Source organism: Nerophis lumbriciformis, linkage group LG02, assembly GCF_033978685.3.
Source record: "Nerophis lumbriciformis linkage group LG02, RoL_Nlum_v2.1, whole genome shotgun sequence".
Classification (NCBI taxonomy): domain Eukaryota; kingdom Metazoa; phylum Chordata; class Actinopteri; order Syngnathiformes; family Syngnathidae; genus Nerophis; species Nerophis lumbriciformis.
In genome coordinates, this window is record NC_084549.2 from 7,834,655 (window position 1) to 7,854,308 (window position 19,654).

A 19,654-nucleotide genomic window follows, 5' to 3' on the forward strand; every position below is an offset into this window, starting at 1 on the left:
ACATATTCATTATAAAGTGGCCCGAATATGAGTTTAAATAAATAATAATATAACCTGTCATTATTCCCCTCACTTCATAGCGTAAAATCACCAAAAATGATTCCCGGGCGCGGCACCGCTGCTGCCCACTGCTCCCCTCACCTCCCAGGGGGTGAACAAGTGTGGTGAAATAGTGTGTTTCACTTGTTCATATAGAAAATGCCCACATCACTCAAAATCCAGTCCGCATGTTCTCTGCGAACTTGCTTGCGGTCCTTGGACTTGTTCATATCGAACATGCCCACATCACTCTTGTAGTATCTATATAAAGTAATATACATTAGCCTCATGTTAAAATAATGAAAAAAACATAATTAAATATATTTGTTTTATTGTATTGTTACATTAATAGCTGTTGCATTATTATAGGATGGCTTGTTAAACATTTCATAGGATTTTCAGAGGGAGGAAAAACCAAGACATTTAATATAAAATGTAAAATGAAGGAAAAAAATGGTTAAAAGCCATCGTCCCGGGGACCATTTTGTCCCGTATATTTTTTTAAATAATATTAATAACAATGAATAAGTTCTAAGTCTTTGTTAGCCGTCTGTGCAGTTTTGTGCTTGTGCGCTACGTTCGCTCGCGTCCTGTGCATCTCCTGGGGGCTAAGCCCCCCCTGTCCTTAAAAGCTAGTGACGCCCCTGGGAATCAATAAAGCATACCTGCCAACTTTTGAAATCAGAAAAACCTAGTAGCCTGGCTATCTTTACTTTTTATGCCTGAACCCCCCACTCATGGTGGGGGGTTCAGGCTTCGCCCCCCGACGCAAAATGATTATTAGCATTCAGACAGGTTAAAATGTTGCTAAAACCATCACTTTTCTATCAGTCACCGTGACTTTTCAAAACAAAAATATTACAGCAAAAATCATATGGGTTGATTGACATGTTTATTCTGTAAGCTAACTTCAATAGTTTTAAATTATTTTGACAGTTAATGCCAGTTATCCTGTCAACCTTTCACAAGACTTCAATTTGTTCATTGAAAGTATAAACAGTATAAACACTTTTTACAGTAAACAAATGGTAAAACAGTATTAAACAATTCCATTTAAAAAAAAATTGGTGTCATTATTAACTTTCTGTCCAAGCTTGTATAATCTACTGCCTTGTTCAATTGTAAAAAATATTCTGTGCCTAAAATTCACATTTCTATCACAATTATCATACTGTAAACATGGTAAGCTAACTTCATTAAAATTAATAGTCCTGTCAATAGCATGGAATTACAATTCAAATGTAGTTTTTTTGTAAGTCTTTCAAAAGAATTCAAAATATGAAAAATTTATGAAAATTAATTTAAGCCATCAGACACTTGAAAAGTGGCACATCACATCTCTAATGTAATCATTTTAACTTTTCAACAGAAATAGCACTGCAAAAATATTAAGGACATACTTCTGTATTTTGGTAGTTATGCTGTCAACATTTAACAAGATTTCTTCTGTTGTACCGAAATCTGTTACCCATCGGAATTTGTAACTCCAGGGGGCGATGTTCCCATGATGTTTGTTTGATGGTTAAACGGCAAGCCCAAAGAGGAGGAGAAGAAGAACGTTTGCGTAAATGGCGTAAACTATCCTTAATGCTGAAACGTCAGTTGTCAGAATTTCAGCATTAATAAATTACACATATTCTGGAAATCAATGACTTACTTTCATTATAGTATGAGTCCATTGTATCAGCTGTTGATTCTCTCTCACACACATACATTTTCCGGATTAAAAGCTATCATGGAATGAAACGTCAGTTGTCAGAATTTCAGCATTAATAAATTACACATATACTGGAAATCAATGATTTACTTTCATTATAGTATGAGTCCATTGTTATTATTAATGCTGAAATTCTGACAACTGACGTTTCAGCATTAAGGATAGTTTACGCCATTTACGCAAGCGTTCTTTTTCTCCTCCTCTTTGGGCTTGCCGTTTAACCATCAAACAAACATCATGGGAACATCGCCCCCTGGAGTTACAAATTCCGATGGGTAACAGATTTCGGTACAACAACTGCATTAGACTTGTGTTTTTTTGTCCCAACGTGGTCTTTTACATCGCTAATTCCTCCGTGTCCGATCGAAAAATCTTGTCTGCACAAGGTGCAATTCGCGTAGTTTTCACCCTTTTTGGAACGGATAATTATTCCCGGATAGGCTTTTGAATATTCTTCACGGAATGACTGCAGTTTTCTTTTCGGTTTAAGACTCGTTTGCGATTTTTCTCCGGCTGATTCCATGATCGTTCGCTCGTTTGGAAACAATGGCAACTGGTGCCTCGTGCTGGGCAGCGGTGCTATAAATAGCCTCGCACATGGCATTCGGAATGGCTCGATAGGAAGTTACGGGAAGCAGTGTCGATTGTCATTGTTGTTACGCGATTTCGTGAATAAAACTTAAAAAAAAATATTTTTTTTTAATTAATGAAAAACAGTATTTTTTATCACTGCAACCGTAACCCGGAATAGGTTGATGAAAACCGTACTAATTACGGGAAAACCGGAGTAGTTGGCAGGTATGCATTTTGGTACCGGTACTAAAATATTGGTATGCAACAAAGTGATGGCAAATATATGCTGTGCATGTTGACGGCGTGGCGCAGTGGAAGAGTGGCCGTGCGCGACCCGAGGGTCCCTGGTTCAATCCCCACCTAGTACCAACCTCGTCATGTCTGTTGTGTTCTGAGCAAGACACTTCACCCTTGCTCCTGATGGGTGCTGATTAGCGCCTTGCATGGCAGCTCCCTCCATCAGTGTGTGAATGTGTGTGTGAATGGGTGAATGTGGAAATAGTGTCAAAGCGCTTTGAGTACCTTGAAGGTAGAAAAGCGCTATACAAGTACAACCCATTTATAATTTATTTATGTTATGTGCCTCGCCATAATTACAATCTGAAAAATTTTTTTTTTTTTTTAATTGAATTTATTATTTATTTATTATTATTTATTTATTGAATAGTTTCTCTTGTTATATTCTTATTTTAATGTTATATTTTTATTCTCATTGTTGCTTTTTATATTTATTCTTATTGTAATATTGTTTCTATTTTGTTTCCATTTATACCTCCATTATTTACTTTTTACTTTTTAAATTTGATGTCAATTCTGTACACTGCTCTTGGAATTTTAATTTTCCTGAGGGAATCAATAAAGTACTATCTACCTATCTAAAGATTGTTGTGCTCGAGCAAGTATGAATTAAAAATAGATTAATTAACCCACCACTTATGTATGGCAGTTTATGTCACAGCCATAGAGAATAGAAATACAATTAAAAATGTGTCTCGGTTTATAAATTAATTACATATACCGTTTAAGCATGTTCACTTCAGGTGTGGAATTAGACGCAGCGAAAAGGCTAAAGGTGCCTTGAGGTGGGCCATGAAGGAAGGGGATTTACAAGGGAGAAGATGAGGGCTTGCCATGTTGAGGGGGAGGTGAAGAATCCCAGCTCAAACCCAGATCATCCCTGGGTGGAACTAAAGAGCTCACGCAGGCCCATAACACCATCGCTTGCTCTGACCTAATAAGAGCAGGAGGCGCCCACTGTGGGCCAAACCATAAAAGTGTGGGGGAGCTGGAAATGTCACCACATGGTGCAAATAGTTAGTGTATTTGTGACGTCACGTTTGCCCGCCGCCTCGCATCTAATAATGTTGTCTCTTTCAGCAGGATCCAGTAACGCCAGTGCAGACAATTTATCAGTAAATATGTTGTCATTTGCATATGTGCTGGGGTTTCCTGTCAGGCAGCATAAAAAGCATGAAATAGCAGCTGAAGCACAATTTCACACCAACATGTGCTTAGTGGAGGAAAAGTTGATATGAGCGTCACACTGTCGTGTCACAATAAGTCAAAATATTCATCCTTCCTGTAATTATAAAGAAGCAGGATTTTTTTTTTTTTTTTTTTTTTTTTTTTTTTTTTAATGTTTTTCCTGCAAACACTTTGAAACAACTTTGCAGTATTAGGGGTAATACCACAAAATGACAAAGTAAAATAACTACAATAAAAAAATCTAAAATAGGATTACATCTGAATTTTGACTGAATAAAAGAATAAAAAAACGGAATAAATAAAACTATAAATATAACATTATAGGAACAGCTGCACTATACAGGATAAAGTCACAATAAAAGAAAAGTGCTAAAATCAGTCATGAAAAAAAAAAAAATTAAAAAAATTAAAATAAAAATAAAAAGTGTGCAAGAAAAAAAGTGTAATAGTGCGGGGAAAAAAGTTGGAACATTATTAAATAAAAGTCCAAACAATACAAGAATAAAGTTGTGAGAGCATTAGAAAAAAGGGTGGATTGCGATTAAAAAAAAAAAGTTATTTGGTAATTGTGTAAAAAAAAATGTTTTAAATAGTATTATGTCTGAATTTTGCCAGAATAATAAAAAAAATAAAACAGAATAAATAAAACTATAAATATAAGGTTATAGGAACAGGCACACTATGGGATAAGTAGTATTTGTACACAAAAAGTCACAATATAACAAAACATTTTTTTTATGTTATGAAAGAAGATTAAAAGAAGTAATTGTTAGAAGAAAAGTGCTAAAAATCAGTCAAGAAAAAAATAAATAAATAAATACATTTTAAAAAAAAGTGTGCAAGAAAAAAAGTTAGAACATTATTAAATACAATTTCAAACATTACAAGAATAAAGTTGTGAGAGCATGAGAAAAAAGGTGTTTTGCGATAAAAACAAAATGTATTTTGTCACAATAAAAATGGTTTTATGTTATGAAAATAAGTTCATTTTAGAAGAAAAGTGCTAAAATCAGTCAAAAAAGAAACACAAAAAAATGTGTAATAGTGCAAGGAAAAAAGTTGGAACTTTATTAAACAAAAGTCCAAACATTACAAGACTGAAGTTGTGAGAGCATGAGAAAAAAGGGGTTTTGCGATAAAAACAAAATGTATTTTTCTTGTAATTGTGTAAAAAAACAACAACAAAAAAACAAAACAAAAAGTCCAAATTTTAAGACAATACATAGTAATAATATGAGAACAAACTTGCTACAGGAATAAAGTCATTCAAGTGAAAGAAAATAATTGTCATTGCTTAAAAACAAATTTAAAAAAATTGTAATGCTATTACAAAAAAAAAATCATGATAGGAGAAAAACAATACATTTTAGAAGAATAAAGATATGATATTATAGGAAAACAGTCATGTCACAGCAAGGCTGTAACAGTGCGAGTAAAAAGTTGTAAAATCACAAGATTAGAGAAGTAATATCACGTAAAAGGGCATGCTACTAAGATACAAACGTGTAATAAAATTGCAGTTATTGGGAAAACCATAACAGTCATAATAGTTTGGAAAAATATCCCGACAGTACTGCAGAAAAAAGGTTTCCTGTCAGGCAGCATAAAAAGCATGAAATAGCAGCCGAAGCACAATTTCACACCAACATGTGCTTAGTGGAGGAAAAGTTGATATGAGCGTCACATTGTCGTGTCACAATAAGTCAAAATATTCATTTTATATTTCACTTGCTTAACCTTACTGAGGTTGGCCTCCAAAAATGGTTGTTTTATTGAGTTGCAACCCCAAAAAAACTAAACTAAATAATGTTTTTGTTGCAAACACTCTGCAGTATTAGGGGTAGTACCACAAAATGACAAAGTAAAATAACTACAATAAACATGTTTTAAATAGGATTACATCTGAATTTTGCCAGAATAAAAACAAAAAAACTGAATAAATAAAACTATAAATATAACGTTATCGGAACAGCCACACTATGGGATAATTAGTATTTATACAGGATAAAGTCACAATAAGAATAGTTTTATGTTATGAAAGAAGATTAAAAAAAGTTGATTTTAGAAGAAAAGTGCTAAAATCAGTCAGGAAAAAAATAAAAAAAAAATAAAAAATGTAATAGTCCGAGGAAAAAAGTTGGAACATTATTAAATAAAAGTCCAAACAATACAAGAATAAAGTTGTGAGAGCATAAGAAAAAAGGGTGGATTGCGATTAAAAAAATAAATGTGTTTTGTAATTGTGTAAAAAAAATGTTTTAAATAGGATTACATCTGAATTTTGTCAGAATAATAAAAAAAATAAAACAGAATAAATAAAACTGTAAATATAACTTTATAGGAACAGCCGCACTATGGGATAAGTAGTATTTATATAGGATAAAGTCACAATAAAAATGGTTTTATGTTATGAAAGAAGATTAAAAGAAGTTCATTTTAGAAGAAAAGTGCTAAAATCAGTCAAGAAAAAAAAAAAAAAATTAAAAAAAAAAACGTGTGCAAGAAAAAAAGTTAGAACATTATTAAATACAATTCCAAACATTACAAGAATAAAGTTGTGAGAGCATGAGAAAAAAGGTGTTTTGCGATAAAAACATTTTTTTTTCTTGTAATTGTGTAAAAAAACCAAAAACAAACAAAAAAAAAAAGTCCAAATTTTAAGAGAATACATAATAATAATATGAGAAAAAACTTGCTACAGGAATAAAGTCATTCAAATGCAAGAAAAGAATCGTCATTACTTAAAAACAAATTTAAAAAAATTGTAATACTATTACAAAAAAAAAATCATAATAGGAGAAAAACAATACATTTTAGAAGAATAAAGATATGATATTATAGGAAAAAAGTCATGTCACAGCAAGGCTGTAATAGTGCGAGTAAAAAGTTGTAAAATCACAAGATTAGAGAAGTAATAATACGTAAAAAGTACATGCTACTAAGATACAAACATTAAATAAAATTGCAGTAATTGGGAAAACCATAACAGTCATAATAGTTTGGAAAAATATCCCTACAGTACTACAGAAAAAAGGTTTCCTGTCAGGCAGCATAAAAAGCATGAAATAGCAGCTGAAGCACAATTTCACACCAACATGTACTTAGTTGATATGAGCGTCACACTGTCATGTCACAATACTTCATAATATTAATTTCATCTTTCACTTGCTCTTAACCTTACTATATAATTCACACTTCCTGTATTATAAAGAAGCAGGTTTTGTTTTTTTGTTTTTTTTAATGTTTTTTTGCAAACACTTTGAAACAACTTTGCAGTATTAGGGGTGGTACCACAAAATGACAAAGTAAAATAACTACAATAAAAATGTTTGAAATAGGATTACATCTGAATTTTGCCACAATAATTAACACAAAAACAAACAGAATAGATAAAACTATAAATGTAAGGTTATAGGAACAGCTGCACTATGGGATACGTAGTATTCATACAGAAAAAGATTAATATAAGTTAATTTTGGAAGAAATGTGCTAAAATCAGTCAAGAAAAAAAAAAAAAGAAAAAAAAACATAAGTCCAAACATTACAAGAATAAAGTTGTGAGAGCATAAAAAAAAAAGTGTATTGCGGAAAAAAAACACGTTTTTTGTAATTGTGTAAATTTTTATTTTTTTTTAAGTTGGAAATAATCCAAGAAAAAGTAAAAATTTTATGAGAAAACAATGAAAAAAATAAATGAAAGAAAATTTCAATAAGTTAATTTTGGAAGAAAAGTGCTAAAATCAGTCAAGAAAAAAAAAAAGAATTAAAAAAACTATGTGTAATACAGCGAGGAAAAAAGTTTGAACATTATTAAATAAAAGTCCAAACATTACAAGAATAAAGTTGTGACAGCCTAAGAAAAAAGGTATATTGCGATAAAAAAATATATGTTTTTTTGTAATTGTGTCAAACTTTTTTTTTTAAAGTTGGAAATAATCCAAGAAAAAGTAAAACATTTTTGAGAAAACAATGAAAAAAATAAATGAAAGAAAATTTCAATAAGTTAATTTTGGAAGAAAAGTGCTAAAATTAGTCAAGAAAAAAAACAAAACAAAAAAAAAAACTATGTGTTATACTGCGAGGAAAAAAGTTTGAACATTATTAAATAAAAGTCCAAACATTACAAGAATAAAGTTGTGACAGCCTAAGAAAAAAGGTATATTGCGATAAAAAAAAATATGTTTTTTTGTAATTGTGTAAAACATTTTTTTTTAAAGTTGGAAATAATCCAAGAAAAAGTAAAAAAAAATTGAGAAAACAATGAAAAAAATAAATGAAAGAAAATCTAAATAAGTTAATTTTGGAAGAAAAGTGCTAAAATCAGTCAATAAAAAAAATAAAAAAAATAAAAATAAAAAAAACTATGTGTAATACTGCGAGGAAAAAAGTTTGAACATTATTAAATAAAAGTCCAAACATTACAAGAATAAAGTTGTGACAGCCTAAGAAAAAAGGTATATTGCGATAAAAAAATATATGTTTTTTTGTAATTGTGTAAAACATTTTTTTTTAAAGTTGGAAATAATCCAAGAAAAAGTAAAAAACAAAATTGAGAAAACAATGAAAAAAATAAATGAAAGAAAATTTCAATAAGTTAATTTTGGAAGAAAAATGCTAAAATCAGTCAAGAAAAAAAATAAAAAAAAAATTAAAAAAAACTATGTGTAATACTGCGAGGAAAAAAGTTTGAACATTATTAAATAAAAGTCCAAACATTACAAGAATAAAGTTGTGACAGCCTAAGAAAAAAAGTATATTGCGATAAAAAAATATATGTTTTTTTGTAATTGTGTAAAAGATTTTTTTTTAAAGTTGGAAATAATCCAAGAAAAAGTAAAACATTTTTGAGAAAACAATGAAAAAAATAAATGAAAGAAAATTTCAATAAGTTAATTTTGGAAGAAAAATGCTAAAATCAGTCAAGAAAAAAAATAAATAAAAAATTTAAAAAACTATGTGTAATACTGCGAGGAAAAAAGTTTGAACATTATTAAATAAAAGTCCAAACATTACAAGAATAAAGTTGTGACAGCCTAAGAAAAAAAGTATATTGCGATAAAAAAATATATGTTTTTTTGTAATTGTGTAAAACATTTTTTTTTAAAGTTGGAAATAATCCAAGAAAAAGTAAAACATTTTTGAGAAAACAATGAAAAAAATAAATGAAAGAAAATTTCAATAAGTTAATTTTGGAAGAAAAGTGCTAAAATCAGTCAAGAAAAAAAAATAAATAAATAAAAAAACTATGTGTAATACTGCGAGGAAAAAAGTTTGAACATTATTAAATAAAAGTCCAAACATTACAAGAATAAAGTTGTGAGAGCATAAGAAAAAAGGTGTATTGCGAAAGAAAAACATGTTTTTTGAAATTGTGTAAATTATTATTATTTTTTTTAAAGTTGGAAATAATCCAAGAAAAAGTAAACATTTTATGAGAAAATAAATGAAAGAAAATTTAAATAAGTTAATTTTGGAAGAAAAGTGCTAAAATCAGTCAAGAAAAAAAGAAATTAAAAAAACTATGTGTTATACTGCGAGGAAAAAAGTTTGAACATTATTAAACAAAAGTCCAAACATTACAAGAATAAAGTTGTGACAGCCTAAGAAAAAAGGTATATTGCGATAAAAATATATATGTTTTTTTGTAATTGTGTAAAACATTTTTTTTTTAAAGTTGGAAATAATCCAAGAAAAAGTCCAAATTTTATGAGAAAACAAAGTCTTAATATGAGAACCAACTTGCCACAGGAATAAAGTCATTTAAGTGCAATAATTGAGTCGTGATTAATAAAAAAAATAAAAAAATAAAATAGTAATGCTATTTGTAATGCTATTACAAAAGTAAAACCATAGTAGAAGAAAATCTATATATTTTAGAAGAATAAAGATAATATTATAGGATAAAAAGTAATGTCACAGCAAATGTGTGAAATAGATTGTAACAGTGCAAATAAAAAGTTGGCATCTTACAAGAATACAAGAAAAGTTGTAAAATCGCAAGATTAGAGACGTAATATTACGTAAAATGTGTATGCTACTAAGAGAATAAAATTGTGGAAGTTGGGAAAAACATAATAGTTCTGAAAAATATCCCTACAGTACCACAGAAAAAGTTGAATCGGTACTAAAATGTTTATAAAAGAATGGGGGGGAAAAATCATAATAGTATGAGAAAAACTTGAATACATGTGATAATGGAATGAATAAACCTAATTTCACAAGCATAGTTTCAGTCTTAGGAGGAAAAACATCATTTTTACTTGAAAACTGTCATAATTTGATGATACTTTGCAAATACAAAAGTGTAGTTGTGATAAGATTAGGACTGTTGAGGATTTTGTCACACTTGAATAGAAGTTTGAAAACAGTCGATGTTTTCAACAATGTTTGTTCCTGCTGCTCCTTTGTACAAACGTCAATGGGCACATACAATCATCCCTTCATCGCCTCCAAACAGCATCCGTATGGACACTTTCTGACATGACACTCTGCTCTTACCGTCTGTGTCCTGGCCCCAGACCACGTTTAGCAAATAGACGAAGGCCATTCCTGTCCCCAGCCATCTGATAAAACACCGGCCCCGTCGCATCTTCTGTCAAGCCTTATTGCCTGCCAACCTGCACACACAAAAAAAGAAAGAAAAAAAGAAACAAGGATTTGTATCATTTCAGTTTTCATTACAAATGCTGAGAAAACACACTCGGAACCAAACACACAAACGCCTCTCAATCAGTCAGCTGTCCTTTTTTGGTTTGAAGCAAAATGAAAGTAGGTGAAACAAAAGAAAACAAATCAATAAATCAAACATATGACATACGAGTTTCCATCCCTTAGAGCGGTGGTTCTCAAACCTTTTTTCACTCACCTCAGGCAAAATTTGGCTCTCCAAGTACCGCCATCATGACCTCATTAAAATAGTGCAAGTAGACCCGAGTATTCATTAAAAAAAATCAAGATAGAGGTTTTATTTGAGTTGAGTTTGAGTTTATTTCGAACATGCAATCATACAACATGATACATCACAATCTCCAGTTCCTCTATTCAACATGTTCGAAAAGGAGTAGGAAGAAGCAGAGCTTATTTAATCCTACCCCTTTTCTTTTACATAACACTTGCTAAAACTTTTGTTCACTTCCTGTTCTCAATTTATTCACAATATACTCCATAAGTAATCACAATAAAAATAAGTAAATAAATAATAATTGGTGAAGTAAGTTACATTTCATACGTTGAGATAAGTAAGATTAGTTTGTGAGTGAAAGAATGAAAGAATGGATGAGTTAAATAAATTCAGAATGTTTATCATGGTTCTTCTTCTTTATACTTTGTAAACACTTTAAGTTTGAAGAGTTTCTTGAAGTGGATCATATTAGTACATTGTTTGATTGCTTTGCTTAATCCATTCCATAATTTAATTCCACATACTGATATACTGAAGGTCTTAAGCGTTGTACGTGCATACAAATGTTTTAAATTACATTTCTCTCTAAGATTATATTTCTCCTCTTTTGTTGAGAAGAATTGTTGTATATTCTTGGGTAGCAGGTTATAGTTTGCTTTGTGTATCATTTTAGCTGTTTGCAAATTCACTATGTCGTAGAATTTCAGTATCTTTGATTCAATAAATAAAGGATTTGTGTGTTCTCTATATCCAACATTATGTATTATTCTAACTGATCTTTTTTGTAACACCGTTAATGAATGAAGTGTACTTTTGTAATTGTTTCCCCATACTTCTACACAGTAACTCAGATATGGTAACACTAGTGAGCAGTAGAGAATATGAAGTGATTTTTTGTCTAGGACATGTTTTGCTTTATTCATTATTGACGTGTTTCTTGCTACTTTATGTTGTATATTTTTTACGTGAGATTTCCAGTTCAATTTATCATCAATCATTATACCAAGAAATTTGGTTTCATTTACTCTTTCAATTTCTATTCCATCTATTTGTATTTGTGTTTTACTTTCTCTTCTACTGTTACCAAATAGCATTATTTTAGTTTTACTGAGATTCAACGATAGTCTGTTTTTGTCGAACCATCTTTTTAATTTGTTAATTTCTTCTGTTATTATTTGTAGTATCTTCTGTGTGTTCTCTCCTGAACAAAACGCTGTTGTATCATCCGCAAATAATCCATCCATCCATCCATCCATTTTCTACCGCTTATTCCCTTTGGGGTCGCGGGGGGCGCTGGAGCCTATCTCAGCTACAATCGGGCGGAAGGCGGGGTACACCCTGGACAAGTCGCCACCTCATCGCAGGGCCAACACAGATAGACAGACAACATTCACACTCACATTCACACACTAGGGCCAATTTAGTGTTGCCAATCAACCTATCCCCAGGTGCATGTCTTTGGAGGTGGGAGGAAGCCGGAGTACCCGGAGGGAACCCACGCAGTCACGGGGAGAACATGCAAACTCCACACAGAAAGATCCCGAGCCCGGGATTGAACCCAAGACTACTCAGGACCTTCGTATTGTGAGGCAGATGCACTAACCCCTCTGCCACCGTGAAGCCCCGCAAATAATACTAACTTTAAATCTTTTGTAACTTTACAAATGTCATTTATATATAGATTGAATAATTTAGGTTCTAGTATTGATCCCTGAGGTACACCACAGGATATATTTAGCGTTGTAGAGGTGTGTTCGCCTAGCTTCACGTATTGTTTCCTGTTCATTAGATAACTTCTTATCCAGTTTAAGACTAACCCTCTGATGCCATATCGTTCTAGTTTTTTGATTAAAATATTGTGATTAATTGTGTCAAATGCTTTAGTTAGATCCATAAAAACTGCTGCCGCACATTTTTTATTATCTATAGCATTGGTCATTTCTTCTGTAATTTCAATTAAAGCCATCGAAGTTGAAACATTAGCTCTGTATCCATATTGATTTTCTTCGAGTATTCTATTTTTATTTATGAAACTCTCTAATCTGTTATTGAACAGTTTTTCAATGATTTTAGAAAATTGTGGAAGTAAGGAAACAGGTCTATAGTTTGTAAATTGATGTTTGTCGCCAGTCTTGTAAATTGGTGCAACTTTAGCTATTTTCATTTTGTTTGGAAATGTACCTGTTTGAAATGATAGGTTACTAATATACATTAATGGTCCTGAGATCTCTTCAAAAACCTTTTTTATCGTTTCCATATCAATTCCGTTACAATCAGTTGAAGTCTTAGATTTACATTTTTTTACGATTGTAACTATTTCCTGCTTTTTTTACGATTGTAACTATTTCCTGCTGTGTCACATTACTATATTTAACAAATATGTTGAATACTTGTATAGTGCTTTTCTATTTTCAAGCGCTTTGACACTATTTCCACATTCACCCATTCACACACACATTCACACACTTGCCATGCAAGGCCCTAACCACAATCAGGAGCAAGGTTGAAGTGTCTTGCCCAAGGACACGACGGACGTGACGAGGTTGGTAGCAGGTGGGAATCGAACCAGGAACCCTAAGTTTGCTGGCATGTCCACTCACCCAACTACGCTACGCCGTCCCCAATAATAATAATTAATCAATATTTTGACCACTGTAACATTACACAGTTTGAACAGTACACAGGAAAATAATATTTGGCGTACCACTAGATGGAGCCTGCGTACCACAATTTGAGAATCACCGCCTTATAGTACTTTAATATAGCGTATTTTTCGGACTATAAGGCGCACTTAAAATCATTTCATTTCAAAACTCGACATTGCACCTTATGACCCGCTGCACCTAATGTACGGAATAATTCTGGTTGTGCTTACCAAACTCAAAACTATTTTATTTGGTCCATGGTGTGTGGAGTGTGACCAGTAGATGGCAGTCACACATAAGAGATATGTGTAGACTGCAATATGATGGCAGTCGCGCATAAGAGATAAGTGTAGACTGCAGTATGATGGCAGTCGCACATAAGAGATACGTGTAGACTGCAATATGATGGCAGTCACACATAAGAGATACCTGTAGACTGCAATATGATGGCAGTCACACAAGAAATACGTGTAGACTGCAAAATAATGGCAGTCGAGTATAAAAGATATGTGTAGTTTGGAATATGATGGCAGTCACACATAAGAGATACGTGTAGACTGGAATATGATGGCAGTCACACATAAGAGATATGTGTAGACTGCACTAGAATGGCAGTCACACATAAGAGATACGTGTAGACTGCAATGTGATGGCAGTCGCGCATAAGAGATACGTGTAGACTGGAATATGATGGTAGTCGCGCATAAGATATATGTGTAGACTGCACTATGATGGCAGTCACACATAAGAGAAATGTGTAGACGGCACTATGATGGCAGTCACACAAAAGAGATGCATGTAGACTGCACTATGATGGCAATCGCGCAAAAGAGATACGTGTAGACTGGAATATGATGGCAGTCACACATAAGAGATACGTGTAGACTGGAATATGATGGCAGTCACACATAAGAGATACGTGTAGATTGGAATATGATGGCAGTCGAGCATAAGAGATATGAGTAGACTGCACTATAATGGCAGTCACACAAGAGATACGTGTAGACTGCAATATGATGGTAGTCACACATAAGAGATATGTGTAGACTGCAAGATGATGGCAGTCACACATAAGAGATATGTATAGACTGCACTATGATGGCAGTCACACTTAAGAGATACGTGTAGACTGCACTATGATGGCAGTTGCGCATAAGAGATACGTGTAGACTGCAATATGATGGCAGTCGCGCAAAAGAGATATGTGTAGACTGAAATATGATGGAAGTCACACATAAGAGATACGTGTAGACTGCAATATGATGGCAGTCGCGCATAAGAGATACGTGTCGACTGCAATATGATGGCAGTCGTGCATAAGAGATATGTGCAGACTGGAATATGATGGCAGTCACACATAAGGGATATGTGTAGACTGCCCTATAATGGCAGTCTCACATAAGAGATACGTGTTGACTGCACTATGATGGCAGTCACACATAAGAGATACGTGTAGACTGCAATGTGATGGCAGTCGCGCATAAGAGATACGTGTAGACTGGAATATGATGGCAGTCGCGCATAAGAGAAATGTGTAGACTGCACTATGATGGCAGTCACACATAAGAGATACGTGTAGATTGGAATATGATGGCAGTTGAGCATAAGAGATTTGAGTAGACTGCACTATAATGGCAGTCACACAAGATAAATAAATGATAAATGGGTTGTACTTGTATAGCGCTTTTCTACCTTCAAGGTACTCAAAGCGCTTTGACACTACTTCCACATTTACCCATTCACACACACATTCACACACTGATGGAGGGAGCTGCCATGCAAGGCGCTAACCAGCAGCCATCAGGAGCAAGGGTGAAGTGTCTTGCTCAGGACACAACGGACATGACGAGGTTGGTACTAGGTGGGGATTGAACCAGGGCCCCTCGGGTCACGCACGGCCATTTTCCCACTGCGCCACGCCGTCGTGTAGACTGCAATATGATGGCAGTCACACATAAGAGATATGTATAGACTGCACTATGATGGCAGTCACACTTAAGAGATACGTGTAGACTGCACTATGATGGCAGTTGCACATAAGAGATACGTGTAGACTGGAATATGATGGCAGTCACACATAAGAGATACGTGTAGACTGCAATATGATGGCATTCGCACAAAAGAGATATGTGTAGACTGAAATATGATGGAAGTCACACATAAGAGATATGTGTAGACTGGAATATGATGTAGACTACACTATGATGGCAGTCACACATAAGAGATATGTGTAGACTGCAATATGATGGCAGTCACACATAAGAGATATGTGTAGACTGCCCTATAATGGCAGTCACACATAAGAGATATGTGTAGACTGCAATATGATGGCAGTCGCGCATAAGATATATGTGTCGACTGCAATATGATGGCAGTCACACATAAGAGATACGTGTAGATTGGAATATGATGGCAGTCGAGCATAAGAGATATGACTAAACTGCACTATAATGGCAGTCACACAAGAGATACGTGTAGACTGCAAGATGATGGCAGTCACACATAAGAGATATGTATAGACTGCACTATGATGGCAGTCACACTTAAGAGATACGTGTAGACTGCACTATGACGGCAGTTGCGCATAAGAGATACATGTAGACTGGAATATGATGGCAGTCACACATAAGAGATACGTGTAGACTGCAATATGATGGCAGTCGCGCATAATATATACGTGTCGACTGTAATATGATGGCAGTTGTGCATAAGAGATACGTGTAGACTGGAATATGATGGCAGTCACACATAAGAGATACGTGTAGACTGCACTATGATGGCAGTCACACATAAGAGATATGTGTAGACTGCACTATGATGGCAGTCACACATAAGAAGTATGTGTAGACATCAATATGACTCAAGTAAACAACACCAAAATGTTATATGTTGCATTGGAAATGTAGAACATTACACACCGCACTCAAAAATCTATCAACAAGTTTTAGTAGGACTTTGGTAAGCTATGAAGCCACACCGCTTGATGGATTGTACTGTGCTTCAACATAGGAGTATCATTATGGTGTGTGTATAAGGTAAGACATATTATCTGCCGTTTTGTTTCGCAATATTATGCAAAAGAAACGTTCCGTACCTTCTGGCACCTGCTGATCTGTATTTGGGATCTGCTTAAGTTGTGAAAATTTGCGCAGGTCCGCCTTTGTAGTCCGTAACGATTCCATAGTCGATAAGCTTCTTCTTTTCCTCTATCTTCTTGTTATGGGACATTCATCCTCCAATGTTGCCATTTCTAATATAAAGTAGTGTAAAGTTCTTACTTATATCTGTCAGTAAACTCGCCATGAAAGCGCTAAAACATACCGGTGTAGTGACTATAATTATTCACCCAAGGAACTTTAGTAATTGGAGAGTTCCGGTCGGACGATTTTTAACGGGACACATTTTCGGTGTTGTTGTTTCCGGGTGAGGAGATGCTGCTCCGTTATTGATTGAAGTCAAGTCTGAATGTCAATAAAACAGTTAGCGCCATCTTTTGACACTTCTTCCACTCCCGTCCTTGCACGCTACACCGCCAACCATATAATCAACATCTGCCCCTTATATGGACCGCCCTCGGAAGCCAGCCTCTTCCACCTAGGACAGGGGTCGGCAACCTTTACCACTCAAAGAGCCATTTTGACCCGTTTCCACAAATTAAAGAAAACAATGGGAGCCACAAAACTCTTTTGAAATTTAAAATGAAATAACACTACATACAAAGTTTTTTTTTGCTTTGCTATGTATAAACCAGGGGTCTCAGACACGTGGCCCGCACCTTAATATGGAAATGTAATGTTAGTGCGGCCCGCAAGTTTTATATGAAGGGCACTTGACAGCATCACACTTGCCAACCCTCCCGATTTTTCCGGTAGACTCCCGAATTTCAAGGAAACTGTTCTCTCGAATGTATGCTGATTTTCACCCAAACAACAATAATAAGGGCGTGCCGTGATGTCACTACCTTTAGCGCCCTCTACAGCTTGAACAAACAGCTTGCCAGCCCAGTTACGTGTTATATGAGGCTTCTGCAGACACACATAAGTGAATGCATGCATACTTGGTTAACAGCCATACAGATCACACTGAGGGTGGCGATATAAACAACTTTATTACTCTTACTAATATGCGACACACTGTGAACCCACACCAAACAAGAATGACAAACACATTTCAGGAGAACATCCGCACCGTAACGCAACAGAACAAATACCCAGAATCCCATGCATCCCTAACTCTTCCGGGCTACTTTATACACCCCCGCTACCACCAAAGCCCGCCACCCCAACCCTGCCCCCCCACACACCCCCCGTGCGTAGATTGAGGTGGGCGGGGTTTGGTGGTAGCAGGGTGTGTAATGTAGCCCGGAAGAGTTAGGGATGCATGGGATTCTGGGTATTTGTTCTGTTGTGTTTATGTTGTGTTACGGTGTGGATGTTCTCCCGAAATGTGTTTGTCATTCTTGTTTGGTGTGGGTTCTGTCGGAGGCAGATATTTACATATATCCGAATTTAAGTTGTACTTCTTCCATTTCTTTGTCATATTTGAAAACAGCTCGGGTTTTCCATTTATTCTCTTGATGCTCTGTCAGCAAGTATACTATGTGTGATAACCTTGAGTTCTTTGGAATGTGTTTAGACTAGCATTTTGTTTTGGCTACAGAGATGGGACGAGAGAGAGGGTGGTGGGATCGGGAAGACAGACCATTTTGGGAGGCGCGAGAGAATGTTCTAGGGTTAGACTGGTCTCAATCAAAAATGTATATTGGCAAAGCTTTGAGAATATACAACAAAATACCTATTCTGTCTCTGGTGGTTTTTCAACTCAGCTTTAAGTGTCGGAAAGAACTTGGGAGCGAATTGTGACTTGAATTCCCTGGGAGGAACAACTGGTACAAAACGCAACAGTTCACAGTGTGGCGCATATTAGTAAGAGTGTTATAGTTGTTTATACGGCCACCGTCAGTGTGATCTGTATGGCTGTTGAACAAGTATGCCTTGAAGTCACTTAGTGTGTGAGCAGACGCCGCATATAAAATGTGACTGGGCCGGCACGCTGTTTCTTAGGTGAAAAAGCGGACGCGACGACAGGTTGTAGAGGACGCAAAATGCAGTGCCATCACGGCACGCCCTCAATTTTGTTGTCCGGGGTGAAAATCTGAGAATGTTTGCCCTGGGAGAGGCAGTGAAATCCGGAAGTCTCCCGGAAAAATCGGGAGGGTTGGCAAGAATGCAGCTGAGCCGCATCAGAGTGGTCAAAGAGCCGCATGCGGCTCCGGAGCCGCGGGTTGCCGACCCCTGACCTAGGACCAGAGATGCGGGTTTGGCTATGCGACACCGAGTTGGACATCTGACGTTACATGAGAGAAGAAGAAGATGTAGACCACAAGGAAGTCTTTTACATTTAGAAAAAAACAAACATAAAATGCGCCTTATATGTAAATAGACCTGAGTAGACCCGCTCATCGGCAGTGCACCTTTTAATCCGGTGCGCCCTATGGTCCGGAAAATACGGTATTTGGGTGTCTGAAAGGGATTGATTGGATTTATTTATTCTTCCCCTACGATTTAGTTTTTGACTGGCTTTTTGAGACAAGTTACCAGTGAAAACCTAGTTTTGACTCTACCCTTACCAATGGTATGCTACGAGGTTCTCATGAGGAGTACTTGGGAACACTGCTGACATCAGAAGTCACACAAATTCAATCAATCAATCAATCAATGTTTATTTATATAGCCCTAAATAACAAGTGTCTCAAAGGGCTGCACAAGCCACAACGACATCCTCGGTTCAGAGCCCATATCAGGGCAAGGAAAAACTTAACGCAGTGGATCTAACATAATATTGTGAGAGTCCAGTCCATAGTGGATCTAACATAATAGTGTGAGTCCAGTCCATAGTGGATCTAACATTATAGTGTGAGTCCAGTCCATAGTGGATCTAACATTATAGTGTGAGAGTCCAGTCCATAGTGGATCTAACATAATAGTGAGAGTCCAGTCCATAGTGCATCTAACATAATAGTGTGAGAGTCCAGTCCATAGTGGATCTAACATAATAATGTGAGAGTCCAGTCCATAGTGGATCTAACATAATAGTGTGAGAGTCCAGTCCATAGTGGATCTAACATAATAGTGTGAGAGTCCAGTCCATAGTGGATCTAACATTATATTGTGAGAGTCCAGTCCATAGTGGATCTAACATAATAGTGTGAGAATCCAGTCCATAGTGGATCTAACATTATATTGTGAGAGTCCAGTCCATAGTGGATCTAACATAATAGTGTGAGAGTCCAGT

At 35.1% G+C, this 19,654-nt stretch overlaps 1 protein-coding gene across 2 annotated transcripts in view; it reads right to left on the bottom strand.

Moving 5' to 3' along the window:
* The window catches only part of LOC133580422 (protocadherin-15-like), an 888,230-nt gene that overhangs the window by 633,417 nt on the left and 235,159 nt on the right, over positions 1-19,654 (bottom strand). For both annotated transcript variants that reach the window (XM_061934831.1, XM_061934743.1), the window contains one exon: positions 10,313-10,431. In XM_061934831.1, coding sequence (XP_061790815.1) covers positions 10,313-10,403 — 91 coding nt within the window. In that variant the 5' untranslated portion in view covers positions 10,404-10,431. The remainder of the gene's footprint in view (positions 1-10,312; positions 10,432-19,654) is intronic.